Source organism: Tamandua tetradactyla, chromosome 4, assembly GCF_023851605.1.
Source record: "Tamandua tetradactyla isolate mTamTet1 chromosome 4, mTamTet1.pri, whole genome shotgun sequence".
NCBI lineage: Eukaryota > Metazoa > Chordata > Mammalia > Pilosa > Myrmecophagidae > Tamandua > Tamandua tetradactyla.
In genome coordinates this window covers 189577686-189594354 of record NC_135330.1, presented here as the reverse complement: position 1 = coordinate 189594354, position 16669 = coordinate 189577686, and the positions used below count along the sequence as shown (strand labels likewise).

At 37.9% G+C, this 16669-nt stretch overlaps 1 protein-coding gene and 1 non-coding gene across 2 annotated transcripts in view; one reads left to right on the top strand and one right to left on the bottom strand.

Annotated features, from left to right (window-relative positions):
* MIPEP (mitochondrial intermediate peptidase) overlaps positions 1–16669 on the top strand; it is a 208707-nt gene that overhangs the window by 51604 nt on the left and 140434 nt on the right. The window contains exon 11 of the mRNA XM_077158849.1: positions 16233–16386. Coding sequence (XP_077014964.1) covers positions 16233–16386 — 154 coding nt within the window. The remainder of the gene's footprint in view (positions 1–16232; positions 16387–16669) is intronic.
* On the bottom strand, positions 10578–10648 carry TRNAS-GCU (transfer RNA serine (anticodon GCU)). Its single transcript has one exon. It is a non-coding gene; the product is annotated as a tRNA-Ser (tRNA).

Genomic DNA, 16669 nt, shown 5'->3' with positions numbered 1-16669 from the left:
TTTGATTTCTTTTAGGAATGTTATGTAGTTTTCTGTGTACAAGCCCTTTATGTCCCTAGTTAAGTTCATTCCTAAGTATTTGATTCTTTTGTTGCTGTTTTGAATAGAATTTTTTTCCTTAACTGAGTCCTCAGCTAGGTCATTGTTTGTGTATAGAAATGTTACTGATTTTTGCACATTAATTTTATGTCCCACTACCTTGATGAATTTCTCTATTAGCTCAAGTAAGTTTGCTGTACATTTCTCAGGATCTTCCAACGATAGTAGTATCATGTCATCTGCAAATAATGAGAGTTTTACTTCGTCCTTTGTAAATTTAGATGCCTATTTATTTTTTTGTGCTGCCTGATTGCTCTCGTTAAAACTTCTAGCACAGTGTTGAATAATAGTGGTGACAGTGGGCATCCTTGTCTTGTACCTGATCTTAGGGGGAAAGCTTTCGGTCTCTGTCCCTTGAGTATGATGCTGGCTATTGGTTTTTTGTATATTTCCTTTATAATATGAAGGTAGTTACCTTTGATTCTTATCTTTTGGAGTGCTTTTATTAGAAAAGGATACTCAATTTTGTCAGATGCTTTTTCAGCATCAGTTGAGATGATCATGTGATTTTTACCTTTGAATTTTTGTCAATGTGCTGTATTACATTAATTTTCTTATGTTGAACCATCCTTGCATTCCTGGTATAAACCCCACTTGATCATGGTGTATAATTCTTTTAATGTGCTGTTGGATTCGATTTGCTAATATTTTATTGAGAATTTTTGCATCTGTGTCCATTAAGGAGATTGGCCTGTAGTTTTCCTTTCTTATAGGATCTTTATCTGGTTTTGGTATTAAAATGATATTAGCTTCATAAAATGAGTTAGGTAGAGTTCCTTTCTCCTCAATTTTTTGGGAAAGTTTGAGCAGGATTGGTGTTAGTTCTTTATGGAATGTTTGATAAAATTCCCCTATGAAGCCATCTGGCCCTGGACTTTTCTTTGTAGGCAGATTTTTGATGACTGATTGAATCTCTTTACTTCTGATTGGTTTGTTGAGATCTTTTATTTCTTCCTGAGTCAGTGTAGCATGTTTGTGTGTCTCCAGGAATTTGTCCATTTCATCTAAGTTGTCGAGTTTGTTGGCATAGGAATTTGTCCATTTCATCTAAGTTGTCGAGTTTGTTGGCATATAGTTGTTCATAGTATCCTCTTATGATTTATTTCTTCAAGGTCTGTGGTAATGCACCCCTTCTCATTTCTGATTTTGTTTATTTGCATCCTGTCTTTTTTTCTTTGTCAATCTTGTTAGTGGCCCATCAATTTTATTGATTTTTCTCAAAGAACCAACTTTTTTTTTATTAATTAAAAAAATTAACTAACACAACATTTATAAATCATTCCATTCTACATATGCAATCAGTAATTCTTAATATCATCACATAGATGTGTGATCATCATTTCTTAGTACATTTGCATCGATTTAGGAAAAGAACTAGCAAAACAACAGAAAAAGATATAGAATGATAATATAGAGAAAAAAATAAAAATAATAATAAAAATAAAAAATATATATAAAAAAGGAGAAAAACAAAAAACACAAACAAATAAACAAAAAAAAACTATAGCTCAGATGCAGCTTCATTCAGTGTTTTAACATAATTACATTACAATTAGATAGTATTGTGCTGTCCATTTTTGAGTTTTTGTATCTAGTTCTGTTGCACAGTCTGTATCCCTTCAACTCCAATTGCCCATTGTCTTACCCTGTTTCTAACTCCTGATGGTCTCTGTTACCAATGACATATTCCAAGTTTATTCTCTAATGTCGGTTCACATCAGTGGGACCATACAGTATTTGTCCTTTAGTTTTTGGCTAGTCTCACTCGGCATAATGTTCTCTAGGTCCATCCATGTTATTACATGCTTCATAAGTTTATTCTGTCTTAAAGCTGCATAATATTCCATCGTATGTATATACCACAGTTTGTTTAGCCACTCGTCTGTTGATGGAAATTTTGGCTGTTTCCATCTCTTTGCAATTGTAAATAATGCTGCTATAAACATTGGTGTGCAAATGTCCGTTTGTGTCTTTGCCCTTAAGTCCTTTGAGTAGATACCTAGCAATGGTATTGCTGGGTCGTATGGCAATTCTATATTCAGTTTTTTTGAGGAACCACCAAACTGCCTTCCACAGTGGTTGCACCATTTGACATTCCTACCAACAGTGGATAAGTGTGCCTCTTTCTCCGCATCTTCTCCAGCACTTGTCATTTTTTGTTTTGTGAAAGAACCAACTTTTGGTTTTATTGATTCTTTCTATTGTTCTTTTTTCTCCCATTCATTTATCTCTGCTTTAATCTTTGTTATTTCTCTTCTCCTGTTGCTTTGGAGTTAGTTTGCTGTTCTTTCTCAGCTTCCTCCATGTGGGCAGGTAAGTCCTTGATTTTTGCTCTTTCTTATTTTTTAATATAGGCATTTAGGACAATAAATTTCCCTCTCAGCACAGCCATAAGTTCTGTTATGTGGTATTCTCACTGTCATTCATCTCCAGATAGCTGCTGATTTCTCTAGCAATTTCTTGTTTGACCTACTTAAGAATGTGTTATTTAATCTCCATATATTTGTGAATGTTCTCCTTTGGTGATATTGAGATACACCTTCTTCCCATTGTGATCAGAGAAGGTGCTTTGAATTATTTCAATATTTTTAAATTTGTAAAGACCTGTTTTGTGCCCCAGCATATGATCTATCCTGGAGAATGTTCCGTGAGCGCTAGAGAAGAATGTATAATCTTGTGCTTTTGACTGCAGTGACCTATATATGTCTGTGAAGTCTAATTCATTTATCAAGTTATTTAACTTCTCTGTTTCCTTATTGATCTTCTGTCTTGTTCTGTCTATAGAGGGGAGTAGTGTATTGAAGTCTCCTACTATTATTGTTGAAACATCTATCGCTCTTTTCAGTTTTGCCAATATCTGTCTCATGCACTTTAGAGCTTCTTGATTGGGAGCATAAACATTTATGATTGTTATATCTTCTTGATGAATTGACCCTTTAATTAGTATATAGTGTCCTTTGTCTCTTATGATGTCTTTACATTTGAAGTCTATTTTGTCTGATATTAGTATAACTACTCCTGCTTTCTTTCAGTTACAACTTGCGTGGAAAATCTTTTTCCATCCTTTCGCTTTCAATCTGTTTATTTCCTTGTGTCAAGATGAGTGTATTACAAGCACCATGTGTCTGGATTATGTTTCTTAATCCATTCTGCCAATCTGCATCTTTTAATTGGTAAGTTTAGTCTTAATAACATTCAAAGTTATTACTGAAAATGTGTTTCTTGATTCTACTATCTATTTTATTTTATTTGTCAGATCTATATATTCTTTTCCCTCTTTCTCTTTCTATTCTTTAAATTACCCTTAGTGGCATTCTTTAATTCTGTCCCCTCCTGCAGACCCTCCCTCTCCTGTCCTTTTTTTTCAGCTGGCAGAACTCCTTTTAGTATTTCTTGTAGGGCCATTCTCTTGTTGACAAATTCTTACAGGATTTCTTTGTCTGTGAAAACTTTAATCTCTCCCTCAATTTTGAAGGATGATTTAGCTGAGTACAGAATTCTTGGCTGGAAGTCTTTCTCTTTCAGGATCTTGAATATATCATACCACTGCCTTCCTCCCACTGCCTTCCTACCTCCAGGATGCTGGTTGAGTAGTCTAAACTCAGTCTTATTTGATTTCCCGTGTATGTAGTAGATTGTTTTTCTTTTGCTGCTTTCAGTATTTTCTGCTTCTCTTCAACATTTGACATACTGATAAGTATGTGTCTTGGGGAAGGCCTATTTGGATTTATTCTGTTTGGAGTTCTTTGGGCTTCTTTGACTTGTATGTTTATGTCCTCTATGATTTTTTGCCGTTTGCTGTTTTGAGTCTTCAAAGTCAATTATCCTGTCCTCTATATCACTTATTCTTTCTTCTGTCTCTTCATATCTGGGGTTGTATGCCTCTAGTATGGTTTTTTTTTTTTTTTTTTTTTTTTTTTTTTTTTGTCAACAGAGTCTTTAATTTCTGTGATTTCTGCTATTTTTCTATTTATTCTTTCAAATTCCTGTTTGTACTCTTCTACTGTCTTCTTGATCTCCTTTATGTCATTTGCTGTTCTACTTTTTTATTAAGTAGAGTTGTATGAACAACTTTGATTAGTTGTTCCAATGTCTGTGTCTCCTCTGGTGTTTCAATTTGGTCATTCTGCAGGGGTGTGTCTGTCTGCATTTTGTATGCTTAGTGATCTTCTGCTTTCTTTGTGGCATGTAAATATCTTGATTGATTTTCTTTGGGAGTTGATTTCTTTTAGTAGTCTAAGGCTTTGTGTTTGCAGGCTGGTTGTACAGCAGGGAGCAGGGCATGGGGTGGGCACTCAGTGCTGCGATTTATTTCAGGGCAGGTATAGGTGCAGGTTGGGAATTTAGGCTTGATGCTTGAGAACCTGGGTGCCCAGTGGCCAGGGAAGATGTGGCTATGCAGGTCCACTGGGAGGCGTAACCCTGTGTGTGCTAGTCTAAGGCACGGGGCTCTTTGTGTGCATGTGTAGAGCTGTGGCAGCAGGTTAGCGTTATGCCTTCCTGGATTGGGAGCCCATGTGACCTGGCTGCATACGTCAACACTTTTTCAGAGCTGGGAAGTATGGCCGAGGCCCGTGCGAAGTGCTGTTCTAGGACTGCTGTAAAGTGTGGTTCCCAGAGCTGAATGATGTGATTGGGGGCCCATGCATATGCATGGTCCTGGGAGTGCTGTAAGTGGATGTGCAGAGCTCAAGTGGGGAAAAGTGAGGCTGTGCAACACTGTGGGCAGGGGTGTAGGGGTAGCCTTTATCTGCTGGCAACAGCCTGCAGGGAACAGGGAGGGGGAGGCAGTGCTTGGGGGAGGTAGTGCTTGGGAGAGGTGCATGAGAGGTGGGTTGGGCTACATTTGGGGTAGGGGTGTGGGCAGATATGTGCACTGGAGGCTGGTGAGGTGGGGGTGCCTGGAGCACAGGGAATGGGAGCGGGTGATGTGGTTTAGCTGCGTGGGTTGTGAGGTGTTTCTCTGGTCACTGGGCTGTGCTGGTAAGGGTAGCACATGCAAGGAACACAGCCTGGCTTATTTCCTAGCCCTGGGCTCCTGTCCGTGCACTCCCCTGGGCTCCTGTCTGTGCACTCCCCTGGGCTCCGTGCTTCTGTGCCAGTCTCCAGCTTTCTTCCCCTCAGTTCCTCAGCCTCTGCAACGAGGGCTGCCACATGTGGTGCAGAAGGCTCTCCTAGGTCAACCACACTCCTAAATCGCCACCTTGTTCACCCTCTTGTCCCTTTTCCAGCTTTTTCATAGAGCAAGGCTAAGCTGTAGGTAGTCTATTTGGCCATCTTCCCAGAAGTTTGTTTAATTGCTTTTTAAGAAAAAATAATCTTCATTATGATAACTTTCCAAATAAACAGAAGTAGAAAGAATAATATAAGGAATCTCCATATATCCACCCCTCAGATTCAATAAATGTCACAGTTTTGCCTTAAGTGCTTCATCTATCCTTTTTTCTTTTCTTTCTTTTATCACCTCCCTCTCCCCCTCCCTCTTATCTTTTTTGTCATGAAATTATTTTAAAGTAAATCTTAGATCTCATGTCACATCACTTTTATATATTTATTATATATAAAATATGGGTAATCCCTTTACTACCTAATAAAGCTTAACATTTCATTGGCATCATCTCCTATCCAGTCTGTATTCCTTTTTCCTTGGTAATATCAAATTTCTTTTATTTCAGATAGTTGTTGGAATCACAGTCCAACAAGCCCTATGCATTTCACTTGGCTTTTCTGTCTCTTACTATAGGATAATTTTCTATACTTCCTGGGCCTGCTGCCTTCCCCATTTTTAAGCGTTTCAGTTTATTGAAGAGAGCAGGCCATTTGCCCTATAGAATTTCCAGTCTTCTGGAATTGTCTGGTTGCTTTCTTTTGGTGTCATTTAGCTAGTTCCTCTATTCCTGTACTTCCTGTAATCTGGATCGTATATCAAAAGACTTGATTGAATCATTTAACATCTTTGGCAAGGATACGCATAGGTGATGTTGTATACTTTGTGTCGCACCACATAAGAGATCATAAGCTGTCTGGTTGTCCACCATTAGTGATGCCATTGACCCTTAGATAGTGATGAGAACCTGATCTCTGCATTCTTCACTTAGGTCTCCTCCTTTCAACTAAAAAGTAGTCTGTGCGGTGTACCATTGGCAGCATGTGAGCATGCAGTTCTCCATCAGTCATCACCCAGTGGTTTTAACACCACCTGGAAATCTTTGTCTGAATTGATAATATTGTCGTGGCTTGCAAGTTTTCTAAGTCTCTCGTTCTTTCTACATTTTTAGCTGCCAGTCTACTATCAAGTAGAGAATAGAAAATAGAGCTTTTCTTCACCAAGTAGAACTGTTTAGTTGCGCTGAAAATGCCTAACTCTTTCTTTTTATTACCAATTTTCAAAGTAAGAGTTGTTTTAATAGTTTCCTGAAATGGTGGCTGTTCTAGTTTGAAAGCCACCAGAATGCGATATACCCAGAAATGCAACAGCTTTTAAAAAGGGGAATTCATTAAGTTGTAAGTTTACAGTTCTCAGGCCATGAAAATGTCCGAATTAAGGCACCAACAAAAGGTTACCTTCACTCAAGAAAGGCTGATGAAGTTTGAGGTTTCTCTCTGAGCTGGAAATGCACATGCGATGTCTGCTAGCTTTCTCTCCAGGAATCTTCAGTGGCGTGCCTGGGGCTCTGTGCATTCTGTTGGCTTTGAAGTTTTTTCCAAAATGTTTACCTCTTAAAGGGCTCCAGTAAGCAACCCCACCTTGTATGGGTGAAAACATATCTCCATGGAAACATTCTAATCAGAGGTTACCACCCACATTGGGTGGGTCACATCTCCATGGAAACAGTCAAAAAGCTCCCACCCAGCAATATTGAATGAGGATTAAAGAACTTGGCTTTTCTAGGATATGCAACAGATTCAAACTGGGAAAGTGACAAATGAATATTTTTTTGACTTACGCTTTGAAGGAATCATTATAAATGCATCCAGTATGTCTAGATCCATTGTAATAATTTTTAAGGGGTGCAAAAATTGCCATAACTTGGTACTGAAAAGTTTTAACACAGTAAGTTTTTACTCAGTCTTGGTTTCCTTTAGAAGCTTAGTTGATGAAACTGAAGTTACCTGTGTTTATTAGTCCCCGGTGATTCTGAGAACCCCTTTCCCCTTATTGCACCTTGCAGGGCAGAGGGAGCTTCAGTGACCTTAGGAGGAAGCTGAGGATGGGCACACAGCTGAGCTTGCCACCTCTCCTGTGGGTTCACTGCTCAGGCAAAGGACATTTCCTTTGTCTTTTTTCCCAAGGCTTAGGGATAAAGATCTACCTATTCCCTTTCCATTCCTGCCACTTGCTCCTTCTCACAGGTGTTCTCCTCTCCCCTAGTGCTGTAGGGTCTCTCCCTCTCTCCTGATTAATTTTGGCTAGCCTGTCTCACTAGTATTTCACATATGGCTATTTAATTTCACACATTGATGCCATCAAAGAAGCTGACCAGGAGACTTACAGGATAGGCCTGGTTGCTTGGTTCCTGTCCTGTGGGGTTGGCTCCACGCTCTCTGATGGTGGCCTGGTCTTTCTCCCAAAAGTCCCACTACTGATCGTTTTCCAGCATCTCTTGATGGTAATGAAATGGTGTTATCTTTGTTAAGATTCTTTTTGATTTATACTCACTACAATTTCCAGTGAGCTGGGTGGTCAGTTTGCACCATTAAGGACAGTTCTTCTCTGATGATGAGGAAGTTTGGCTGAAATGGTTTTCTGGACTCTAGCTTCAGAAGTCAAGGTGGAACTGCACTGCAATAGCTGGTGCTTTATAAAATGGAAGGAGAAAAAAGTACTGTACAATTACCTGAAAGGTAAACATGTCTCCAGTATCATTGAGTTCTTTTATTGCTACCTTACCTTTATTTAAGCAGATAAAATAGTAACTCTACCTGTGACTTTTAAGACTAAACATTTCAAAATGCTGTCCAATGCCCAAAATTATGCTTGTGCTTAGACAACCATTCCTGTTGCCAAAAACGTTTCATTTCTTCTCCTTTTGATAAAGTTAAAAAATAATTTCTCTGATGAATTGTCACAGTTTTTGTTTTTTTCAAGATGTGATTTTCCTAGTCCATACTTGTCATCTGGCATGCTGTGTTGTTCATTCTGTAATGAGCTTCTATAAACATTAGCCATTTGGTGCAAGTGTTCTCTCTCATACTTGATTAACTTATTGAATAAAATAAGGTAGGACTGAAGCCTATATTTACTTGCAGTTTCAGCCTGGATTCATTAACTGTACTTCATTTTTTAAAAATATTTTCACTAAATTCAATGCCAAGGTTTTTGGAGGCATTTTCCAAGTTCTTTCTTTACCTTAATACCAGGTGCATTAGAAGTTGAAATGTGAGCTGACTCATAGAGGGTGCTTCATAAAGAAAGTGATGGTGATTTAAAAAAAAAACTCATACAGCAATTAAAGGAGAATTCTCAAGTTTAAAATCACTTCGTGAGTGATATTCTGTGTGTATTTCAATAGTACGTGTTCCTGATGAGGATTTTGAGATGTTGTTAGATTCTATCGTTCTTAATAAAAAAGACCTGATTATATTTGTACCATTTTAGCATGCTGATTACAATATGTTCTAGTTCTTTGAAAATTCATTAACCCACATATAGCATTCCTTCTTCCAGAACAAATAGCAGAGCATTTATTGAGCTTCATTCAGCAACTATGGTGGATAATGATAATTTTCTTCCTATTTCTGTCTTCAGAAGAATCAAAGGATTCTAGAGATTTCTTATTTCTATGTTCAAGTCAGTGGAAACTTTTTTAAAATGATAAAAGTGGTAATGAAAGGGATGGCAATAAAACTAAATCTTCAAACTAAAACTCAGTTTTGCTATGTTTATTTTGGCTTTGGCTCTGATAATACTGCTCTAGGCCTTCCATGCTGCCTGTATACTTTTCCATTATTTTGTGTAACCGGTTCACTTTAATTCCCTTGAGCCATTATTACAGATGCTAGAGGAAGAACATCTTATGTGTAGTTTCTCTGAAAATAAGGAAGTTGTGGATGAAGATGATGTGACCCTGTATTCACAGACAAAAATGAGTTGGATGCTGTAGCCATGGGTCTCTGTTTTTGAGCAGGGGCAGCAAATATGAAAAGATTGTCTCTGAACTTTGGCTCAGCTATGATGGGAGGGGCAGCCACATCCCAAACCATGGCTGGATGATCATTGGCATAGCATCCTCTAGGGGCCCTGAGTAATGGTGAGGCCTTTGAATGAAATATCTTACTCATTATTTCAAAATGTGTTGAAAATGTAAGCTGTGTTGTGAAAGGCAGGAGCCAGGTAGACCAGGACCACTGCAGGCTGACTGCTGAGTCTTAGGGACCATTCCTTAGGGTATCTCGGACCTGGGACCTGGCTGCTGGAGATAGGTTTTAGCTTTGTGATTCTTTTCTGTGCTCTTTGAATCTTTTTCCTGTTCTGGCTTTTCTTCAGAAGGAAATTACTTTTCATTTCATAAGAGTCGGTAAGCATGTGGAGGAGCAGACAGGTCTGCATAATCTTGGTGTTCAAGGTGGCTGAGTCAGGTGTAAGGGAAGCTCTGCTTGTTTGAGCTTGTATGCCCTGTTCACTTTCATTCCTTTCAACCTTTGCTACTGCTCTCTCTTTGATCTAGAATGCCCTTTTCTGACACTAGAACCTCATCTTTCAAGAGCTGCCCATCTTTGTGGTCTTCCCTGACCTTCCATTCCTATTCTGTCTTCTGCCATGCAGAACTAATCATTCCATTACTCAGATCAATGGAAGTATCACAGCCTGATCTTTATACCCAGAGCACTTTGTGCAGTACTAGTGTACCCCTCATCGCTTTGACTCATCATTTCTTATGATTACAGCATCTTTCTCTTTCTAGCATCAGGAGTTACAGTCACATGGTAGACTATTCATGAATGTTGAGTACATTGTTCTTGACCCAGCTTTAGTTACTAAGTGTTGTATTTTTTTTTTTTTAACAGATAATGACAGCTTTGAGAAGCCTAAGAGAACTGGAATAGGATTAAAACATTGGATTTAGGCTTGGTTCTGCCACTTTCCAATGATGTTGATGATGATTATGATATGATTGATGATGGATGATGATGATGATAATGTCTACAATTTACTGGGTGCCTCCTTTTTTTGCCAGGCATCATAAACACCTTCTTTGCATTTGTTTCTGTAATCCTCAGTGGAACCAGGGATATATTATCTCCGTTTACCGAATGAGGAAATTGAGGCCCAAAGAAGCCAAGTAACTTGGGCAAAGCACAGAACCAGTAAGAAGCAGAGCCAGAGTTTTATTTTTTATTTATTTATTTTTTGGTATGCTGTATGCCCGGGGTCACATTTCATTCTTTTTCCATGTGACTATCCCATTATTGCAGCACCATTTGTTCAATTTTTGTTTGTTTTTTCTTTCTTTGCTTGTTTATTTGTTTTTGGTAAGTGCATGGGCTGGGAATCAAGCCCAGGTCTCCTGCATAGCAGGCAAGAATTCTACCACTGAACTACCCTTGCAGCCCCCAGAATTTTTAATTTTAAGAACTAATTTTAAGAATTTTAAGACCCAAAGTTCTTTCTCTTTGAACCTCAGTTTCTTCAGAAGTAAAGTTAGGAAATAATTCTTACTCTACCTATCTCACAGAATTATGTAAGGAGTTTTGGAGATTCTTGATAGGAAAGTGTTTTGCAAATTATAGAGCATTATGGGTGTGCTTCATCAGCTATTAGAACTTTATCCTGTATCTCCAATCTCTTCCTTTTTCACAGCTTCTTCTTTACCTGCAAGTACACAAGATACCCTTTCTCTTAAAGCAGAAAATGAAAATAACCCACTCTAAATCTCTTAGAGAGATTGTTGTGTTCTCATGATTTTTCCTACTGAACTGCCCCAAACAGTTGTTCCTCTTTCTAATCTCTGTAGTCTGTTTGGTAGCCCTGCCAGTCTTCCCAAACTAGCCTTTCCAAGTTGTCAATCATAAAATTCAGTAACTTTTTGAAGTCTCCAACATCCTTAACTTCTGTAGTGTTTGACATGGTTTACCATTTCCTATTTCCTAAAGTTCTTCCTTCAACAGATACCCTCAACTCCTTGCTCTCCACTTTCTTATCACCACACTTTCTCTTCTTAGTTCTCTTCTCTAAATTGGCATTTTCTCAATGTCTTTTTTCACTTTAGGAGTGAACTCAGGGTTAGAGGTGAGCTCAGGGTTGCAGTTCCCTGAGGGTCATCAGTAGCCCTTCCCTTTTCTATTCCACTTATGAAAGCATTTTGGGAAATGTGAATAAGAATGAATGAAACAATTGTAGTGCTTCCTTTAGTACTTTAGCTTGTAATAAATATTTGTTGGAAGTGACTTTAGTACCCCTGCCTAAACAAAAATGTGCCCTCAGCCCCCATCCCATCATTTTTTTTCAACTCCCATACCATTTTCAGCCAACTAAAAAGAACATTTTAGATCTTCTACTTACTACTTGTGTAACCTTGGGGAAATTACTTATCTTTACTAAATGTCTGTTTTCTCATTGGTAACATGGGGTAAACAAAATTATCTTGTGGGATTGTTTATTGTATTAAACAAGATATGCATAAAAGGCTTAGCCCAGTAGAGTGAGCGCCTACACGAGGTAGTTGCTATCATCACCATCATCATTAGTGTGATTATGACTGGGCTAATTTTTGTTTGTAGATTGAATTTAGGGTAAGTGGATATATTTGCAATATTGAATCTTTTCTTGCTGTAATTGTAAGATTTTGCATTCCAGACTTTCCATATTCTGTAGCCAGGATAATCTTTCTAAAGTACAGCATTTCTTAATATCTCTGTTCTTCCTTGCTACTAGTGGTGCTTACTCCCCATCTTGGTATGCATTATTGGGGATGTCCAGTAAATGATGGCCGATTGCTCCACTTTCTTCCTGACACCTATTGAAATGAACAAAATGAGTATCAGTCTATCTCTATCTATATATATCTGTTCATAACAATAGAACAAATCAGGACAGTAAGGTAGGAGATGGATGATATGTTAGTGGAGAGTCAATAGATGGTTAATTCTTTAAAATTGTTAAACCAATAAATAATATTCAAGTATTTAAAAAGTTATAGAGTTAGCAGAGAAACTAAACACAGATTATAAATGTTCCAAATTGGCAGGAGGGAAAATAAAATGCAGCCCATATAAAGGAAGAAAATAAGGGATGCACTAAAAGAAAGAAACATTACAGAGAATTGTGTTGGCAAGACTGAGGGCACCTTTGTACACAGTTGGTAGAAATATAAATCAGCACCATCTTTTTGGAGCATGATTTGGCAATGTCTTTTAAAAATTTTAAATCTCTTACTCTTTGCAGCATTGTCATTTCTACACTTTAGGTTAGCTTTGCATAGGTGTGACAAGGATGCTTACTGTGGCATCATTTGTAACAGAGAAAAACTAACAGGAAACTAAATGTCAGTCCCTAGCAGCAGCTGCAGAACAGGGGCGGAGGAGTGAGCTCTGGGTACGGGCAATAGCAGAATGCACTTTCTATAGAGAATTTAATGTCAATAATAACAGAGAGGAAAAGTCTAGCCTTCTTTTTCATTGCTGTTTGTGAGCAATTCCCAGCAGCGTCAGTGAGAAGACTCTTCACCCATCTGAAGCTGAAGGCTTTTAGTGGCCTTGCCTTCCCCTGGCCACACACTGCCCAGAGTAGGAGACTGGTGAAATCAGTCATGATACATGCTTGCTGCGGAGGGCTGTATGTCCAGGAAGGAGAATGAGATAGGGCTATGTGTGCTGAACTGAAAGGATTTCACATTATATTTTTAACTTAAAAAAAAGCAACTTACAAGATAGTATGAATAGTATATTCTGTTTGTGTAAAAGTTTTATGTACATGGCTATATATACACATATATATTTCTATATATGTAATAAGAATGCCTGTAGGATATAGAAGAAATGATTAACAGTAGTTACTCTGGGAGGTGGCAATGGTGAGCCAATGGTAAAAAAATATACGTTTTGCCCTTTATTATTATTATTATTATTTGACGTTTTTTTTAAAAAGGAAGTCTATATTACTTTTCTAACACATATGCTCTTTTTAATATATATTTTTACTGAGAGATATCCACCCATGTACAGTCCAACCATATTATACAGTCAGTGCTCACAGTATCATGTGAGCATTTTTAGAACATTTGTATCACTCCAAACAAAGAAATAAAAAGATGTGTATGTCTTAATCATTCAAATTAATACTATTTGTTCTTAAGCATTCATGATAATTTAGTTTAACATAAACAGAATAGAAGTTGTATGTAGAGTACTATATCAGCTTACGTTCTATACTTAAATTTTTTCCCCCAAGCTAAATTGTTTTCTTGAATTTTGCCTGACTACCTCATAATGGGTGTCATGGGCATTAGGTAAGTCAATAAATATTTTTAGATTATGGTTTAGTAGAATAGCCTATATAGTGGTTAGCTTTACAAGGTTTTTTAAAAAAAAAATAATCAAATAGGTTCTATGTACATTATACTGTAAGAAGGGTTTAATTTTTAAGATATAAAACTTTTTATTCTCCTTTATTTTTGTACCTTTTTTTTATTATTTGGCAACAAAAAGGAGAATGTCTTTATAGCCAAATTATGTAGCTAGAGCACTGTATGGTTAATTTTTTATTTCTATTCATGTTCTGTGTGTGGTTTGAATGTGGTATGTGATTTAATTCTTTAAGATCAATCTGGTATTGATCATATCAAACTGGTAAATGAGTTATGAGTTATTTTTTTACAAAGCAAATTTTGTTTTGATATTCTTCATTTACTCAAATATTTTCTGAGTGCTAATGAGATAGATTGACACCAATCCTTAAAGAGTTATATTCTGTTACTGATACAGCTTTCTAGAACACACCAGAATTGTTCTTTGTGGCCGGCCATGGTGCTCTCCAGAGTGGCGTCTGTCTCTCTCTAAGGCACTCCACTAAGGGGATCGAAGTGAAATGTTAGAGCTTCTCTTTGTCTTTATCTCAACGTTTAAAAATTTCTCTTTTGTTTCATAATGTAGAGGAACAGCAGCACATGCATGCAGTTTACAAATGTATTAATATACTTATTTGAAGGTTGTGTGCTCCACAACTATTTTATTGATGAGATGGTCAGAAAGTTGAAAGACCTTGGGCCTACAGTGAAAGGCCCGCTGTTCTCAGCTCTTTTCTCTGGCCCTGCTTTTGTGTCCAGACCTCTCTTCCACTGATCCCCAGCATTGTGAATTCTCATGTTTCACTACCCTCAGTTTCTAGAAGTTACCAGGCTCTTTTGTGCTGTCACTTTTGTCATGCTGTTGCTTCTGCTCCGAATTCCCTCCTTTGCTATCCCTTCTCCCTTCCTCTGCCCTCCCCGCCCTGCAGATTCCTGTTCTTTCCTCTTCCCTTCCTATAATGTCTTCCCTCTGCCCTCTACTCCTCTGCTCCACAGTTAAGCTGTCAAGCTCTCTGACCCCCTACTGGGTAGGTTGGTTCATTCACTCCTCGTGCCCTGTGGCTGTAGGCTTTGGAGCTCCCAAGCAGCCTGTCCGCCTCCCCCCTTTTCCTGGCTATGAGTTCCTCAGTGACAAGGACTTGCCATCTTCTATAGTGCCATCTCCTATCTCCAGCGTCTGAAACTACATGCATAAGTAGATACGTCAGTGAGTTAGGATGCTGTGTCCCAAATACTTTGTTCAACTCTGAGATTCTATCTTTATAAAAAATAGATCAGAAATTAAGTTGTAAATTCCTGGAATTCTATAGCTGAAATATCAGTTGTACAATTTATGCTCACTACACAAATCCAGTCGCTCGTTTAATGATAAGCATGTTTGTATAAATTTTATTTGTAAGTTTGTACATATTTTGTTACTCCTGGGAAATGGAAATATGAAAGTACCTACTATAATTCCAGAGCCATTATTTCTGGCTCTGGTTATAAATTTTGGCCTGACTTAATAGGGAACATTCAATTAAAATATGCTTTGGTTTGTGTTGGAATATTTGGGGGGAGGGTAATAAACATTATTTTGGGATGAAGAATAATTTACCAGTATGCTGGTTTCACAATTTAAGATATGTAGCTACAAAGCTGATATATGAAGATCTGATTGCTTATTTTACATACATTTTCTTTCATTAACAAATATTTTACTGGCTGATAACTTAAAATTTTCTTAGTGTGCCTCAAGATTATTTGTTTAATATTTGTATGCTATGTCATAAGTTTTTAGATTAAAGCATATTTCATAAAGTGAGGTTTACTGTTATAGCTAGAACAGGTCATATTCTGTGTATTAGTAGGTGTTCTAGTTTGCTAGCTGCCAGAATGCAACACACCAGAGATGGATTGGCTTTTAATAAAAGGGGATTTACTTAGTTAACTATAGTTCTTCAGAGGAAAGGCAGCTTTCAACTGAGTTTCTTTCTTATGTGGGAAGGCTCAGGGTGATCTCTGCTGATCTTCTCTCCAGGCCTCTGGGTTCCAACAGCTTTCCCCGGGGTGATTCCTTTCTGCATCTCCAAAGGCCTGGGCTGAGCTGCGAGTGCTGAGATGAGGTATGCTGAGCTGCTTGGGCTGTGCTATGTTGAACTCTCATTTAAGCACCAGCCAATTAAATCAGACATCATTCACTACAGCAGGCACACCTCTTAGCTGGCTGCAGATGTAATGAGCAACAGATGAGGTTCACGTACCATTGGCTCATGTCCACGGCAACAGAACTAGGTACTGTCACTTGGCCAAGTTGACAACTGAATCTAACTACTGCAGTAGGTATAAAGGAATATGTATACTGTGGTTAATCAAGGCAGGCTGATTGATTAATTGAGACAGTGCGTAACCTGATGACATGGAGATGAGGGATGAATCCCTAGTGTGTCTGCTCGTATTTGGAATAATGAGACTTTCTTCTGAAGGGAACTGATCTGAGTGTCCCTTCAGAGGTAGAAATACACATTTATGTTTTGAAGACTTTCTTTGGCTACCGTGATCCTAAATATTAAATGAAGAGTTAATGGAATTTACCTTAAGAAATTGAAATAAACAAAAATGCTATTGAACTTTTTTCCTTTCTCTTAGGTACAATATTGAGCCCAGTTTATATTGCCCATTTTTCTCCCTTGGAGCATGTATGGAAGGTCTAAATATTTTGTTTAACCAGCTGTTTGGGATTTCGTTATATGCAGAGCAGCCTGAGAAAGGAGAGGTGTGGTGTGAAGATGTTCGAAAACTGGTAAGCATCCCCAGCTTTAGCCTTGTGGTTGGTGATTGACTTAGCAGTTTTATCTCGAAGTGAGCTTTGCCCCGACTGAGTCTGTCTCACCTTATTTCAGTGTCATGAAGTATTCAGATAGCCACTTCTGATTTAGGACATTATATAAACAGTTTTTTTTTTTTTTAATTCCTTGCTGTCTTAAATTTATATAAATATACAGCAGCAGAGTTAGTTCTCTGAAAGAACATTTAGGAATTTGACAGAAGCCCCATTATTCACATGTTTATGAATTCTAGTTATA